This window comes from Vigna radiata, chromosome 7 (genome assembly GCF_000741045.1).
Source record: "Vigna radiata var. radiata cultivar VC1973A chromosome 7, Vradiata_ver6, whole genome shotgun sequence".
Taxonomy (NCBI): Eukaryota; Viridiplantae; Streptophyta; class Magnoliopsida; order Fabales; family Fabaceae; genus Vigna; species Vigna radiata.
In genome coordinates, this window is record NC_028357.1 from 34,486,173 (window position 1) to 34,502,791 (window position 16,619).

At 29.6% G+C, this 16,619-nt stretch overlaps 2 protein-coding genes across 7 annotated transcripts; both read right to left on the reverse strand.

Moving 5' to 3' along the window:
- Nucleotides 1-525: 525 nt before the first annotated feature.
- LOC106768749 (serine/threonine-protein kinase AFC2) lies at nucleotides 526-4,338 on the reverse strand. Of its 3 annotated transcripts, XM_014654041.2 has the most exons (11): nucleotides 4,138-4,338; nucleotides 3,127-3,319; nucleotides 2,627-2,807; nucleotides 2,475-2,523; nucleotides 2,271-2,385; nucleotides 1,978-2,069; nucleotides 1,552-1,702; nucleotides 1,391-1,455; nucleotides 1,213-1,310; nucleotides 1,028-1,130; nucleotides 526-929 (listed from the first exon to the last, which is right to left on the reverse strand). In XM_014654041.2, the coding sequence occupies exons 1-11, from the start codon at nucleotides 4,234-4,236 to the stop codon at nucleotides 783-785; spliced, it is 1,293 nt and encodes a 430-aa protein (XP_014509527.1). In that variant the 5' UTR covers nucleotides 4,237-4,338; the 3' UTR covers nucleotides 526-782. The 3 variants fall into 3 exon arrangements, with proteins under 3 accessions (XP_014509527.1, XP_014509528.1, XP_022639242.1); XM_014654042.2 differs by lacking the exon at nucleotides 3,127-3,319 and having other exon boundaries at nucleotides 4,138-4,287; XM_022783521.1 differs by lacking the exons at nucleotides 2,271-2,385; nucleotides 2,475-2,523; nucleotides 3,127-3,319; nucleotides 4,138-4,338 and having other exon boundaries at nucleotides 2,627-2,779.
- Nucleotides 4,339-8,392: 4,054 nt separating this feature from the next.
- Nucleotides 8,393-12,421, reverse strand: LOC106769239 (serine/threonine-protein kinase AFC2). 4 transcript variants are annotated; one of them, XM_014654767.2, is made up of 11 exons: nucleotides 12,105-12,418; nucleotides 11,330-11,522; nucleotides 10,723-10,903; nucleotides 10,571-10,619; nucleotides 10,368-10,482; nucleotides 10,088-10,179; nucleotides 9,694-9,844; nucleotides 9,535-9,599; nucleotides 9,350-9,447; nucleotides 9,157-9,259; nucleotides 8,393-8,995 (listed from the first exon to the last, which is right to left on the reverse strand). In XM_014654767.2, the coding sequence occupies exons 1-11, from the start codon at nucleotides 12,201-12,203 to the stop codon at nucleotides 8,849-8,851; spliced, it is 1,293 nt and encodes a 430-aa protein (XP_014510253.1). In that variant the 5' UTR covers nucleotides 12,204-12,418; the 3' UTR covers nucleotides 8,393-8,848. The 4 variants fall into 4 exon arrangements, with proteins under 4 accessions (XP_014510253.1, XP_014510255.1, XP_022639245.1 ...); XM_022783523.1 differs by having other exon boundaries at nucleotides 8,852-9,021; nucleotides 12,105-12,421; XM_014654769.2 differs by lacking the exon at nucleotides 11,330-11,522.
- Nucleotides 12,422-16,619: the final 4,198 nt, after the last annotated feature.

Consider the following 16,619-nt stretch of genomic DNA (forward strand, 5'->3'; position numbering starts at 1 on the left):
GAATATACTTGTGTCCTTAAAAATAACAAAAGAAACGCCATCTCTAGTCAACAAATTTCACAAAAATATTTGTTAGTGATATATAATAAACAACTGTTTGCCATTCCTAAAAAACGATGTTCTCTTTACAGAAAATTCTGTAACCTACAAACACTAATTCAGAAAGGAAACTTCCGAAAATGTATTTCTTAAAACATAACGTTTAGACGCCTAAAAAGCTATTCAAAGGACGACCGAATTGATCTAGTTTTGATAGTGATAACAAACTTACGTTATGGGTTTATTATACCAAACACATTATATAAATGAACTTAATCGATAAAGTCTATAATTTAAATTTTTAATGGATAAACTTTCTAATAGAAAGACCCAAAAATGGTTAGATAGCTCAGTCTATCCATATTAGAAAACCATGAACCAAGTTCACGATGATAAAACCTTACATCCAGTCACCTACCTTGTCATTACGTAAACTACCTATTCAAAGTTTCTGGAGAACCAAGACAAAAAACAACATCCTGAAAATAATAGAAAACATTGACCGATAAAATTAAAAGTGACAGAGTGCCCTAGAAAAGACAAGTTAAATTCCAGAACACACAGCTCAACGTACAAATACATCTCCAACTTTTCACCATAACCTTAAAACATATTTTTTCTTCTGTACATTGAATTCAGATTGATTCAAAATCCCCTGAATAAGGAGAGGAAAGCTGAAGAATAACCAAACATCACACAATGTACACATCCTTAGGAAGGTCAATGAAACAATATCTTAAATATTATCTCCTGAAGTGATCTCTCATAAAGAAGGGATATCTAAGGGCTTCCTTGGCTGTAAGTCTTTCAGAGGGATCAAATCTAAGTAATCCCTGCAACAGATGGATGAGATCGCCTGCTGAATGATCCACATGCTGCATTATAAGGTTCTGCAAATATTTGGGGAGAAAAAAATACGGACTAATATCAGTATAAATAATTTAAGTTGCTTTTTATGTAAAATGAGAAAGTGAAAAATCATACAAACCTGTAACCTAGGAAGCTTCATTACAGCTTTGATACTCTCCCGCGAGGTTGCACCCTCAGGCCAGTCTAATCTACCCCTCCTAACATACTTCTCAGCATTTCGGCTGACCATTTGCATAACAAAATACACATCAATAACTAAATTAAAGATGGGTCAACTGAAATTTACCATGGTAAGTCACTTACTCGACTCTCTTCAACATGTGCTGCGGTAAGGGACCAAGTACCCTTTCCATCATAGCAAGATGTTCTAAATTTTCATGAGTCTGAAATAATGCTTCGCCCTGTAAAAGAAATGAACAAGTTATAGCTTACAAAAGAAAGGATGGATAATCGTTTTATGAATAAAAGGTTTTGAACATACCGTGCATAATTCAACCAATATACATCCTACACTCCATATATCGCATGGATAGCTCCAGCCAAGTCCTAATACACAAATGCAAAAATTAAATGTAACACACAATGCGTGCAAACACACAAGTTAAGCCAGGCATTCCTTCCACAGCTTTCCATATAACATACCAAGAATAACTTCAGGCGCTCTATAATGACGAGTTGATACAATGTAAGTCTGATCATCACGTTCGTAAGTGGTGCTGCCAAAATCAATTACCTTTATGGCGCTAGATTTGGGAACTCTCTTGAAATAGGTACTTGGTGATCTAGACGAACTCTGTAAAAAAATACATTGGATCTATTCAATGAAATATGGCACTATATGTTAACAATAAAACATAGAACGAATCACCATCTATCTCGAATACTTATACTAACACCCATATCAAGCAGAGGCAGGTAAACCTATATGGTTAGGAAGTGCATTTTGAAGGCAGTTTTTAAAATATCAAATCCAATATAACATAAAAATTAACAATTACAAAGTTACACATACAAGTTTTGTATAAGTGGAAAGGCAATTAAGAACCACATGCTGAAAAAGGAATATACCTTGTAGTCAGGCACTTTGACATACTCTGGCGAAACTAGTAATATGTTTTCAGGCTTCAGGTCAGTATGAATCATCCGCAAATCATGCATGACTGCAAAATCATAAAATTACTTCATTAGAAAGTAAACAGTAAAATCATGACACAAACAACACGGTCTAAGACTCACCATTAGTAGTTAGTATATATAATAATGAAGATCATTTACAATTACTTTATAACAATAAAGAACACAAAACGAAACATGATAAAAAAATTAGCTCAAAAGGAAGCTAGTTCAAGTAAACTACACACATGCTATACATTCCAATAGTTGTCTGCCAATCTCGCGGACAAGATCAATGGGAAATGAGCGATAATTGTTTTTCCGAAGAAAATCGTATAAGCTTGGTCCAAGTTTCTCAAACACCTGTTAAAACCATTTAAATTCATCGTTGTCTTAACCCCCAAATTATTTGTAAATTGGGGAAATCATTCCATCACAAATTAAATACTTACAATACAGATATGATTACGATAGTCAAACCAGTTCCGTATTTGCACACAACTGCAAGGAATAAGCTCATTTAACCAATGCAAAGGAATCAAGGATTTTACACTGTACTTTGCTTTTACTAGCATAAGACACAAATTAGATTTAATCTACTTACCGATTGCCTCCTTTGTCATGTTTACCAAGCTGTTGCAGCACCTCAATTTCTATCATGGCCGCTTCTCGATACTTCTTTATCCCCCGGACAATTTTAATCGCAACCATTTCCTTCCTTTCTCGGTCCCAGCATTCTAAGACCTGTCCAAAAGTTCCTTCACCCATTTTGCTATGGATCTTATCTGCAGACATATTTACACAAACATATAAACAATGCAACCCTAGCCAATGAAGTGAACTGTAACATCCATTTGAACATATACTGCCCATATGTTTATCCACACTAGGAAATAAAAACTCAATAGGATAAAAAAAAAACTACAGATTAAACAGGAATAATTGTTTAAGGTATTAAAAAAACATAAAATATGTCCACAATTAAAATGTTCAGGTTGCGAGCATGCTTATGCATGTGAATGCTGAGTTTCACAAACAAGCTATTACAGGTCTAAAAATATTAACTATGAATGTAAATTTCTTAATGATGGTAAGTGTAATTACAGCGAGAAGTTAAATTATCTCCAAGCGCAAACATGTAATGTCCATCTTTGTCATCATCTCGCCAAGGGGGAGAACCATTTTGAGCAACAGCCTTAACAAATAGGGAACAAGTGGTATGTTCTGAGGGACCCCTTGAAGGAGCATAGCTTGAAATAGCCCCAACATCTTGTCCACAAAACAATCCTACCTGAGCCTACACACAGCCATCCATTCATGCACCACTCAATAGTTAAAAAATAAAACTTCACCCAGTGTAATTAACGCAACCTACGCTCTCACCACCGACTCAGAATATAACCCAAAAAGAAGAAATTCAACATATAAGCAAGGGATCTCCAGTCAAAAAAAAAAATTATCCAGGGCAAGACAAACGAAAAAACAAGTATTGAGACAAATTTCAATAATTCACCTTTGAATGAAATAGGCAATAAATTAAACAAATTCACACTGTGTAAGGTTTCAAACATTAGATCTTGAATAACAGATACCGTATTTACGAATGATGATTTCGAAAACTATTTTGCACCACATGAAAACGAACGATCTGATGATTTAAATCACAAATCTGAAGTTTGAAAAATATTTATAAATATGTGAACGCAGAGAATCGCGTCAATAAAAGACATGCAGCATGAAGAGAAACTGTAAGAAGCATGTGAGTCTTCGTTCTTAAAATCAGATCTATGCACATATAAATCAAAACCAATTTACCAGAGAGACCACATATTAATTAAACAAACAAAAATAAAGACAAAGGATTAAAATAACGAAGATCAACTGTTCTACCAATACACAGTCACGCAATATTGGGTAAAAGGGCAAAAACTCACAGATCCGATAAATAAAATAGAAAATATCGTCAAACAAACCCTGTGAGACAAAAGGAAACGTTACCTGATCGAAACAAAACCTAATATACACATATTCCACCAGATCTACACGCAGAAAAGACAATAGAGCAAGAAGACAAAAGGAATTATCAGATCTGGGATTTTAGGATGAAAAAGCTACCTTAGGGACCTCAGGAATGTCCCAGCCCAACCTCGCTCTCTTTCTCGGTCGCCGATCCATATGAGAATGGGGAAATTCGAAAACGCGTTCCATCTCCATGATTCGAAGAACTACGAAAACTTCAAAGAAGCGACAGACAGATTAAGATGAAAGAGAAAATATGCTTGTGTGAAGATAGAGCCTCAGCTTCTGAAACCCTAATCTCGATGTTAGCCCAATAATAACGACCGTGGAGGCGGTTTAGATGAAATCCTAGCGTCCACGTGCCCACGCAATGGAGCATCTTGATTATAAACGGTTGGATCGCGCTATCAAAGTAACTATGGTTGAACTAGGTTCTGCCTTTTAACCATGGTTTGGTCAGGTTTGGTGGACCTGAGGAATGGAATAAATAATAAATAATTGCAAACATTTAGGTATGATTTTTTTTTCTAAAAAAAACATTTTCCAAAAACATTTACAAAAACTCAAACCCTTTGGGAAATATATACTGAAGTGGAACTTCTTTTGTTTTCAGTTCTAAATTCGACACTTCAGAAATTAATTGAAATTCCAGTATACAAGGACTAAATTTTTCCCACATTTATCTTTTTTTATGATAAAAATCACAAAAATAATTATATTTTAAATATATTAGTAAATCCTTTATTATATGAAATTTACTAATTTCTGATATTATCATTATCATTAATAATTATAATTGAGATAATATCTTAAATTATGATAAAAATCACAACAAAATATATGATAAAACAAATTATCATTAATAACTTATGATAAAAATCACAAAAAAATATATTTAAAATATATTAGTAAATCCTTTATTATATGAAATTTACTAATTTCTGATATTATCATTATCATTAATAATTATAATAGAGATAATATCTTAAATTATTATGTTATTAATGTAAATTTTGTTAATATATAATTAATAACTGTAAAGTATTAAAATTTAATTTAATTTTATATTAAAAGGAAAAAATTATTAAAATTAGTATTATTAACTTTATAAATATTTTTAGACTAATTTAATTATTCATAATAAATTTAATTACTGATAAGAATGGTACTAAAAATTGGTTGAATAATATATTATATTTAGAAGTGAGATTATAAATTTGAAACTTAATTTATGCCCTTTTTTATTCATTGATATCATTTTTTAAATGTAATTTATTGGGGTAAAACAATATTCGTGGCAAAAGTGAATTAAAATTGAAATAGTAAAATTATTAATTTAATAAAGTATATATTTTATTAATTTAAAATTTTGCATTTGAGATTTTATTTAAAATAACATTTTGAAATTTGTAAAAAATAATCATGTTTTTACTTGGACTGATAAAATAATCATTGTAAAAAATAATACAAACACAAAACATAAAAAAGAATATAAGCTAAACTAATTTACAATACAATACACTCAAATAAGTCATATTATTATCACACTTCCATCTTATTAACTACCAAACATTTAAAAAAATATACATTTCACAATTAGACTAAATTATCTGAATACATGCATTGATATTGAATTCTTTAGAGACATGCACTTGTGGTGATTTTTACTGCTTTACATAATTATTGTGAATGAGTTTCATCATACTACTCACAACATTAATCATTTTCACGTGTTAAGTCATTATCATATCTTTAAACTATGACTTTCTGCTACTCTCATTGTATAACACATATTGTGCTCTATATAAGTTAGAAACATACATTAAAAGGATTTTCTTCATGGAAATCCCTACATTTTCATGGTTCATACCTCATCATCATACATATGTTACACTTCATATCACACATTCCCAAGTATTGAACAAACTTAACAACATGAATACAATATGTTTAAGATTTTAAGAATGAAACTCTAGTTTCCACAAAACTCAAAAATTTATGTTCTTAAATTCAAATTAAAGATAATTGAATCAATAACACAATAAAAAGAAAAACACAGTTGAGGAACTATAGGAAAAATTATATATCAAACAAGTAATAGATGTTAAAGTTGTCAACAACCTAAACTATTGGAATATTACGTGAAAAACTATTTTAAATACATGTCTTCAATCAAAGATCCGGACAATCAAAATAAAGAAAAACGTTGATAGTAAGGGGAGCTTTAACATTCATATATATCTTTGTTTTTTATTATGAGCAAAATAAAGGTTTTATGATTTCTTGCATAACAAATGACATAACAATAGTTTTATCTCTATCATTTTTGTGTTTGATTTGTGAATTCATTAATGTTGAATAAACCATGCATATAACAAATTAATAATCACATTTCTGATTGAAATAATTGATTAAACATGATATATAATATATTAAATTTCACCAGATCACTTAGTAAGTTTAACCAGACAAATTATTATGTAATAATCGACTATACAAAATATATAACTAATTAAAACAAAAAGCAAGTCATAATCTATTTATAAGTGAGATAATCTGTTTAAAAACAATAATTAAAATAATTTATAAGTATTATTTATTTAAATTACATATTTAAATTAGTTAAATAATATAATAGAATATTTAAAACTATTTTATTTAATTATTTAATTTGAAAAAAGTACAATATACTCTGAATTAAAAAATGTCAACCCGCCAAATTATATAACTCACTTTATGATTCCTAATATATTTTAATGGTCATAAAAAATTCCACATTATAATAATAATTTAAATAAACAATTTAATAAAAAATAGAAAATAACTTTATGAGGAGAATGATTGAGTGAAAGTTTTTAGGACTTCTATTAATGTTATGATTTTTATTTATGTAAAAATTTTGTTCTGATAGTGATTCTTACTTCAGTTAAATTTTTAATTTTGTTTGCTAAAGTTAGTTTCTACCTCAAATGTAAATGTTTTTTTTAAAGTGTTTTAAAAAATTACCGCAAAAATTATGACAGTGTTATCTTTAAAAGAAATAACACGTGATAAACATTTTTTTTTCGTTTTCAAATATCCAAAAGACTATAAATATTATTTCTTCCAAATTATTGACTTGTTTAAGTTTTTCAAACGTTCAATATCTTCAAAAAATTTCATTAGATCTGTTTATTCTTCTCATATAATATTTTTATATATAGTTTTGCATACGATATTCAAAACATTTTCTCTTACTTTAGAGTTTTGCACTCCACATCAACTCTACATTTTCTTTTCAATTCTAGCCACACAATGAAAACAATCTTACTAAACTTTTAACCTCAAGTGAATATTCTCAAACCAAAGATCTTAAATTTTAATACTTTATAATAAATAAAGGTTAGTCATACCATCAGCACTATAATTAGATTATAAATAAATATCAGTTTCATAAATAAATAAATAAAAATATTTTACTAAAATAAATTTAGTCATCCAATCAGTACTATAATTAGATTATAAAACTATTATACGAATAAACAAATATTTTTATTTTAATTCAACTTAAAATTTAATTAATACTTGTAATTTTATAATATATTCCGAATTAGGAAATTAAAAAAGTTTAAGATAGGATGATGTGACTCCAAATTTAGGACACATCTCATATGACAAAATTTTTCATATCAAGTAATTATTGTGAATAAAAAAATCATAAAAATTGTGATATGTAAGCCTGACTAAAATTTGATTGACTTTATGAGGATATATTTTTCAAAAGAAGAAAGTAACAGTATATATTTATCAAAAATTTGATTATTTATACGACTAATACATACTTTTATCATGTAATAAAGTTTCAACTCGTGAAACTTAAATTTTAAGGAAATTATTTAAAAAATCTTAGCAGTGTCCTTTTTAAAATGGGCGGCATTCCCGAAAAAATGGAAAAAAATAGTCTTAGTAATAGTACTTGTTTAGAAGGCAACAATCCCACCTTTAATTTTAGGAAACTAGCAATCAGTTTGGCCGATGACAACATTCTGAACTTTTCCCTTCCATTGTGATTAGTTGTTGAATTCATGTAAAAAAAGACTTACCAATCGGGTTTATAATCTTTAGTAAACATTTTTTATTTCGAAATCGTAATTATGTACTATTATAGGCAATGATTACTTAAACATGGTATCCTCTATTGATTTATTCTTGTATAGATATACAAGAAAAACTGGCCAACAGATTAATATCTGGGTCAATACTTATTATATTATCTTTTTCAAAGAAATATTCTAATACAGAAGCTACATTATATTAATAGCAAGACACTATACTTTATAGTTCTAGACACCTACAGAAGATTTCCTCATACTTGAACCTTTTTTTTTACTCAAATCATTCAGTTAACAATACTATTACTACCTTTCATTTTTAATTTTGATTTTCTTAATACTAATAAACGATATCTACAACTCAGTTTATGATAATTAACTCAGTCTACTAATTTAGACTCGAAAGTCACAGCTTGCTTTGTGTGTTTCAAAGTCAGCCAAACTTCACAATATTGCCCAGGTATGGAAACTTTCAATTCGCCCATAGAGGTCAGGATGCAATGAGTCGTGCCCATAATCTACCTATACCCCCATAATATGTATAGTTTTCTTCTGTACATCGAATTCAGATTGATTCGAAATTCCCTAAATAAGGGCTTTTCAGTGCCTCGGAGTGAGCAAGGCTGAAGAAAAACCAGCCGTCACACAGATGAGCGTTCCTTTGTACACTTGTACATCCTTGATAAGGTCAATGATGCCGTGTCTTAGAAAATGAATTATCTCCTAAAGTGGTCTCTCATAAAGAAGGAATGTCTAAGAGCTTCTTTGGCTGTAAGCCTTTCAGAAGGGTCGAACCTAAGTAACCCCTGCAAGAGATGTATGACATCGCCAGCTGAATGGTCCACATGGTGCATTATAAGGTTCTGCATGTATTTGCGGAGAAAAATTGCTAATCATAGTTAATATACATAATCAAATTGTTAATTGTAGTTAATGTAAATAATTCAAATTGCTAATTATAGTTAATATAAATAATTCCAACTGCTTTATACAGTTAGATCAAAAAGTTACAAAATAAACAAACCTGTAGCCTTGGAAGCTTCATTACAGCTTTGATACTATCCCTTGAAGTCGCACCATCAGGCCAATGTAATCTACCTCTCCTAACATACTTCTCAGCATGTCGGCTAATCATGTGCAAAAAAAAATATATAGAAGCTCAATAATCAAAATATAAGTATTAACCAATTGAAAGTTTCACATGTTAAGTCACTTACTCGACTCTCTTCAACATGTGCAGTGGTAATGGACCAAGAACCCTTTCCATCATTGCAAGATGCTCTAAATTTTCATGAGTCTGAAATAAAGCTTCTCCCTGTGATAGAAAGTCGCATTTTATAAAATATAAACCATAAGATGGATAAGTGCGACAAGTGTAAAGGTTTGAAAGAGACAAACTTACCGTACATAACTCAACCAATATACACCCCACACTCCAAATATCACACGGATAGCTCCAGCCAAGTCCTAAATCAATCAATTGCAAAAATCAACTATTTAGCAGACACAATTGTCAAAGGAGAACATGCAAACACGCCGTTTAGGAAAGTATATATTATACCAAGGATAACTTCAGGAGCTCTATAATGACGAGTTGATACAATGTAATTCTGATCTTCTCTCTCATAAGTGGTGCTGCCGAAATCAATAACCTTTATAGCACTTGATTTGGGAACCCTTTTGAAATAGGAACCAGGAGATCTGGATGTGCTCTGTTAATAAAATAACGAATGTCAATGATCTGTCAACCAATCTAAACAAGAAAAACTTTCATTTTATGTTCTCAAGGTCCAACACGTTCCAGACTGAAATTAGAGACTTGATCTTGTATAAATAAAAAGCTTCCAGGTACACACTCATGCATGAAATGCACCCTAATAGTGCAAACAGTTCCAGGAACAAAACGGTGCACGAAGTCTAAAACAAAAAAGAATGTGCATGGAAACGAAAAATACCTTGTAGTCAGGAACTTTGACATACTCTGGTGACAATAGCAGTATGTTTTCCGGCTTGAGGTCGGTATGAATCATCCGCAAGTCATGCATGACTGCAAATTCATAAAATAATTCTATTAGAAAGTTATCCAGGCGACACAAACAACAAATCCACGAGTACACTAAATCTACAATGTGTATTGCCATTACCAGTTACAGATATAACATAATAGTATATACAAAGTAAAAAATGTGGAAGAAATAGCTTAAAACGAAACTAGTTCAAGTAAATACTACACACATGCTATACATTCCAATAGTTGTCTGCCAATCTCACGGACAAGATCAATGGGAAAGGAGCGATAATTGTTTTTCCGAAGAAAATCGTATAAGCTTGGTCCAAGTTTCTCAAACACCTGTTAAAACCATTTAAATTCACCATTGTCTTAACCCCAAAGTAGTTGTAAATTGGGGAAATTATTCCATCACAAATTAAATACTTACAATACAGATATGATTACGATAGTCAAACCAGTTCCGTATTTGCACACAACTGCAAGGAATAAACGCATTTAACCAGCGCAATGGATTCAAGGACTTTTTATTATAGTTTGCTTGTACAAGCATAGAAAATAGATTAGATTAAATCTACTTACCGATTGCCTCCTTTGTCATGTTTACCAAGCTGTTCCAACACCTGAATTTCTATCATGGCTGCTTCTCGATACTTCTTTATGCTTCGGATAATTTTTATTGCAACCATTTCTTTCCTTTCTCTGTCCCAACATTCTAAGACTTTTCCAAAAGTTCCTTCACCCATTTTGCTGTGGATCCTATCTGCAAACATAAGAAAGAAGTATCAACAGTGAAAGCGTTAGGATTTGATTAGTTAAGGTATTAAATATAAAATATAAAAAACTTCAGATATAAAAGTTAAAGATGTGAGGATGCTTGATATATAAGAATAGCAACTTCTTCAAGCAAAGTGTTACAGCTACAAAATACGTAAACTATTATTTGACCTAGATATATATGAATGTAAATTTGTTAATGATAAAAAATGTTGCAGGAACTTGATTAGTTAATGTATTAGATAAAAAAAAAAATTAACTCCACATTTAAAAGTTAAAGATGTGAAGATGCATATATATTATAATGCTAAGCTATTCAAGCAAATTATTACAACAACAAAACACGTAAACTATTATTTGACAATGACATATATGAATGTAAATTTCTTAATGATGGTAAAAGTGTAATTACAGCGAGAAGTTAAATTTTCTCCAAGCGCAAACATGTAATGTCCATCTTTGTCATCGTCTCGCCAAGAGGGAGAACCATTTTGTGCAACTTCCTTAACAAATAGAGAACTAGTGCTATGTTCTGAGGGACCACTTGAAGGAGCATAGCTGGAAATAGTCCCAACATCTTGTCCACAAAACAATCCTACCTGAGCCTACACACAGTCACCCATTCATGTACCACTTAATAGTTAAAAAAACAAAACTTCATCCCGCTGTTATCAACTCAACCAATGCTCTCACAACCACTTCAGAATATTACAAAAAAATACAATCAGTTTAGTGTCAAAACAAAATAAGACAAGCACCTCATTTTCTAAATTCCATTTACATTTGGTTTCAAGGATCGGAACTTGCATAAAGGATTCCCTATTTATAAATAATAACTGCAAAAACTTAATTAAATTATAAAGAAAATGAAAATTGATGACAAATTCTAGATGCATACGTAGATACGAACAATTTTTCACGTCAACAAAATTCACAGAGCAAGAACAAATTGAAAAAAAAAAAAAAAAAAACCCACATAAACACTTTTACCGGCACACGGTTTCGTTACGTTATTTAAAGGGGGTAAAACAGAACAAATCCTCAAAGAAATCCTGAGACAAAAGAAAACGTTACCGACCCACATACCTAATCTACAGATATTCAACCAGATCTACAGGAAAAAAAATGGAAGCACGATAACAAAGAAAAGAATTATCAGATCTAAGATTTTAGGAAGAAGAAGGTACCGTAGAAGCCTCAGGGACGTCCCAGCCCAACCGCGCTCTCTTTCTCGGGCGTCGATCCATGTGAGTGTGAGGAAATTCGAAAACCCGTTCCATCTCCATGATTCAGATGACTATGAAAACTTCAAAAGAATGGGGAAATTAAGGTGAAGGAAAACTATATTGTTTTCGTGAAGATACAGAGCCTTATCTTCAGGAACCCTAATCTTGATGTTAGCCTAAAGATAGCGTCGACGGAGGAGGTTGGGATGAAATCTCAACTTCCACGTATCTAATGCATTGAGCGACTTGGTTAAAGGGGGATTCTGTTGCCAGCTTTACACTATAGTTAAATAGGAACAGCCTTTTAACCATGGTTTACTATGGATAGGTGGATTCTCTTTTTTAATTATTCATCACTATTCCTAACCTTTATCTTAAAATAGCTGGAAAAATTTAAATAATATAAGTAATTGTTTCTATAGATAACTTCACCCTAACATATCATACAATTCGGACTTGTTCCACACTCGAATTGTTTATGTTCAATTTCTTGATCAATATGATAAGTAAAAAATAGAATAAATAACTGAAATTAGATTATTTTTTCTGTTAAATTAATATTTCCCCTTTTATATTTATTGTATAAATGATACAAATTATATAATTATTAATATTGATAATAAATATTATAATAAAAAAATATTGTTAAATATATTTTTAATGTCTAAAATTGAAGTAAAATTGAAATTGATTGATGTTTAAAATTTTGGTATAATTTCATCTCTAATTTAAAAAATAAATGAATATAATTTTTTTTAACCTAAATGAATTAATTTCATTTATATGTTAAAACATTTTAGGTTAAACCTCAATTCAAAACGCTTCATCTTACAAACATTTGACGTAATTGGATAATATAATTATCTAAATTAACTGATAAAATTATTAATTTAAATCATTACTAAAATAATAAAGACCAATACATAAATATAATTTTATATAGTAAGTATTTACAATCCTCTAAAAATTTTAATAATTTTTTTAAATCAAAATTTATATTAATGAGAAACTATCAAATAGTAAGTTTATATATATATATATTATCAATAATAACACTATGATCTTTTATTTTCATATATTGATATAAATATATAATTATCACATGAGGAAACGGTCTACAAAAATATAAGAATAAGATAGTGAATATTGTCCATAATTCCAACGATAAAAGATTCAATAATTATAATCAATATCCAACATATTATATCATCTTCATAACATACATAATCAATAAAACAATTAACTTTACTTCACATATAATATTCATCATACATTCTTAGATTAACAATTAAACAACAATCACAAAATATCTATATAGTACATTCACCATGACTTAATACTTATAAATCATTCATAACATGGATATTTGAATTTTTCTTTGGAAAGGCCAATATATTGAGTAACTCATAGACTTTTCATATGTCATGTTTCTCCCCTGCCTCTTGTGAGTTATAGCTATAGGTTTGAGAATTTGAGTTCACAATCTCAACCCGACCATGACAGGAAAATTTTTTATATCTGCAACATAAAAACTTTCATTGGCACTCACCACTAAAATTCATACTCTACATGTGTTTGATATCATCCAAGCTAGGATAAATCCCTCGCAAAATCTCATCACAATACACTGCCTATGATTACTTCACATCAAAGTATTATTTCCACCCTATAAGTACAACAATTCACAATACCACATGAACTCGAGTAGTTTACTCTACCACGATATTTATAATAAAAGTTCAACGTTTAGATTAAAACTACAAGACAAATATCTCTAATCAAAGACCTTTAACTGACAATCTCAACAGTTAAAGTAAATAACTATGTGTTATAAATTATGTATAAATTAAGATCTCATTCCAATAATTAAGATCTCATTCCATTAACTCGTCAAAATTATTCAAAACAATTTTACCATCACAGTTTTTATCAAAATAACTCATAAAATCATATAATTCAAATATTGTACAATATAAATAAATAAGATCAAAGTATAACAAAAATCAATTTACCCCCCCCCCCTCACGCACACACTCACGCACACGCCCCTCCATACACATACACACACCCCTCCACACACACACCCCTCACACGCGTGCACACACACAAAACACATATTTTATCATTAATTTTAAATGCTAAAATTACTCTTCTTTAATCCAACATTAATAAATCATCATCTTTGCCCACAAATTCTTCACCAAAATAATTTTTAACCACCTATTTGTCCTTACATTTCTTAAACCTCTTCGACAATTCCTTTTATCCCAACATTCTAGCAAACTTATAATCCAAATCTCAATTTCAACTCATCAACCTCTCCTACAAGGGTGGAACACTTGGCTTCATGGAAACACTACAAAATATGTAGCATTTGGTTGAACTCCAACCACATTCACAGAAATTCTAGATTTATTATTACAAATTATTGTTATTTGGTGCACCTCATTATAGAGGATAATGCTTTCAACAGACTTCTTCTTCTCACCATGAAAACCATGTCGAAACTTCAAATGGGGTACCGAGTTCGACATATACTAAAAAAGAGAAAATTCACTTGAGATGACACATCTTTCATAGGCAGCTTGTGGAATGGCTAAGAGCATACCATTTTTGGATATATATATTCAAAAGAGTGACTCTAGTTTTTAAAATCCAAAATTATAAGGTGTGAGAAGGAACTGAGGGGTGTGAAAAATTTGTTGATGAAGGAGAAATAGGGCACAAAGAGATAATGACGTGTTTGGAAAAGAAGACATAAAAAGTTACCTTGATTGAAAAAATGAAAAAAAGAAGAAGAAAACATTGTGACTGCTATTAAAGAAAACATCACTTTTTATATATAATCAATATAAAAAGTGACACTTTTTATGTCAATTATGATTAAAATCATTATAAAAATATATTTTTTATGCTGGTTCTGAAACCGGTACAAAAATTCATCATTTTCTATATTAATTTTAGAATCAACATAGAATTTTTTTTTAACAAGCATAAAAAGGTTTTTCTACATTTGTAATTATTGTTATTATTAAATATTATAATTTAAATATTTTCTTATTTATTATTATCCACATATATTTACAATTTAATATTTCAATAAATTATTTTTAGCAATAAAAGTTTAGAATATATAAAAATAATAATGATACTACAAAATAAACTTAACAAACATACATAAAAAATAATAATTACATCAAAATACTATGTTCAAGTATCCAAAGAAAAAGAAAAGATAACAGATACAAGTTCATCATGCAATTCTACAACTATAGTTTTTATCCTAATACTAAAATGTTTTATTTCTACCACTTATCTGATTACATTATTCGAAGATGGCACACCACTTTCAGCATTCGCAGCCTGTAATAAATAAAAAATATACTATTAATGCTACAAGAAGATCAAAGGAGGCAAATAAATAAAAACATATTGGTACCTAAGGGCTAAAATCTGGAGCAAGACACTTTATCTCTGTACGATGAGTTATTATCTTTGTACCAATCAACACATTAATCACAATTAAAGATACAAAATTTTCAACATGAAATAGAATGTTAATCAAACAATGTTGCTGCACACCAGGAGACAACAATATCAAACCTAAGTTGCATACCCAATATCAATATCCACCAATTTGTTGCGACATTGATACTCCGTTTGTGAGCTCAAAATGTAGATAATATATCTCTCAATGCGCTGCTTATATTAAGTTCATATAATTTCCTGAAGGCTACAAGTGATCCAGATGAAAGTTTGATAAGTAATCTTACCGATCCTTGAAAAACAAAGAAAATAATTTACATCAAATACAAATCTCATAAGCAGGGAAAGATTTAAAATATGAATAAAATAGATAACAAAGATTGCTTACATAATTTAAATGGAGTTGTATGACTATTTAATGAAATTTGAGTCTAATTACATAAACATATTCTTTATTCAAAATCTTAAAATAATAGGTTAATAGTTTTTTACTTATATAGAATATTTTATTTTCTTATTTTTAATTTAATGTAAGACTTAAATTTATTGTTAAAATTCTAAGAGTGACATGTCTAATAATCTATGCTTACAAAGGTCATCCAACAATTCTCAACAATACTCTTTTGTAAAGACATTACAAAAGAGTATTTACAATATGGTACCTGATGTAGTAATAATAAAATGAGTTAGAATTTGTCAATTAATCCGGTCTACTGGAGATTCGAGTTGAGTTGAATTTGAAAAAATAATTTTTTTAATACTCTAATCTTATGAATAAATAAGTGATAAAAATTATCAATATTATAAACTTATTTATTCGTTTTTTGGGTTTGTTTTGGATTATATTTGAGTTCTATGTTAATTTTTTATTTTGAATTGTCTTTGAAGTTTAACATCAATTTAGAGTGAAATTATTTAAATTTGAATTACAAAAAAAATTGTAATATTTTTTTGGACTTAAAAAAAAAAACCTTGTAATTAAGTGAACAA

Bases quoted from the DNA above. Each gene is read 5' to 3' on its own strand.
- LOC106768749 (XM_014654041.2), bottom strand. From the start codon at position 4,236: ATGGAGATGGAACGCGTTTTCGAATTTCCCCATTCTCATATGGATCGG. The intron at 2,386-2,474 runs GTAAGTATTTAA...TGGTTTTAACAG, and splicing joins ATCGTAATCATATCTGTATT to GTGTTTGAGAAACTTGGACC. The intron at 1,703-1,977 runs GTATATTCCTTT...ATTTTTTTACAG, and splicing joins TCAAAGTGCCTGACTACAAG to AGTTCGTCTAGATCACCAAG.
- LOC106769239 (XM_014654767.2), bottom strand. From the start codon at position 12,203: ATGGAGATGGAACGGGTTTTCGAATTTCCTCACACTCACATGGATCGA. The intron at 11,523-12,104 runs GTACCTTCTTCT...GACTGTGTGTAG, and splicing joins ACGTCCCTGAGGCTTCTACG to GCTCAGGTAGGATTGTTTTG. The intron at 10,483-10,570 runs GTAAGTATTTAA...TGGTTTTAACAG, and splicing joins ATCGTAATCATATCTGTATT to GTGTTTGAGAAACTTGGACC.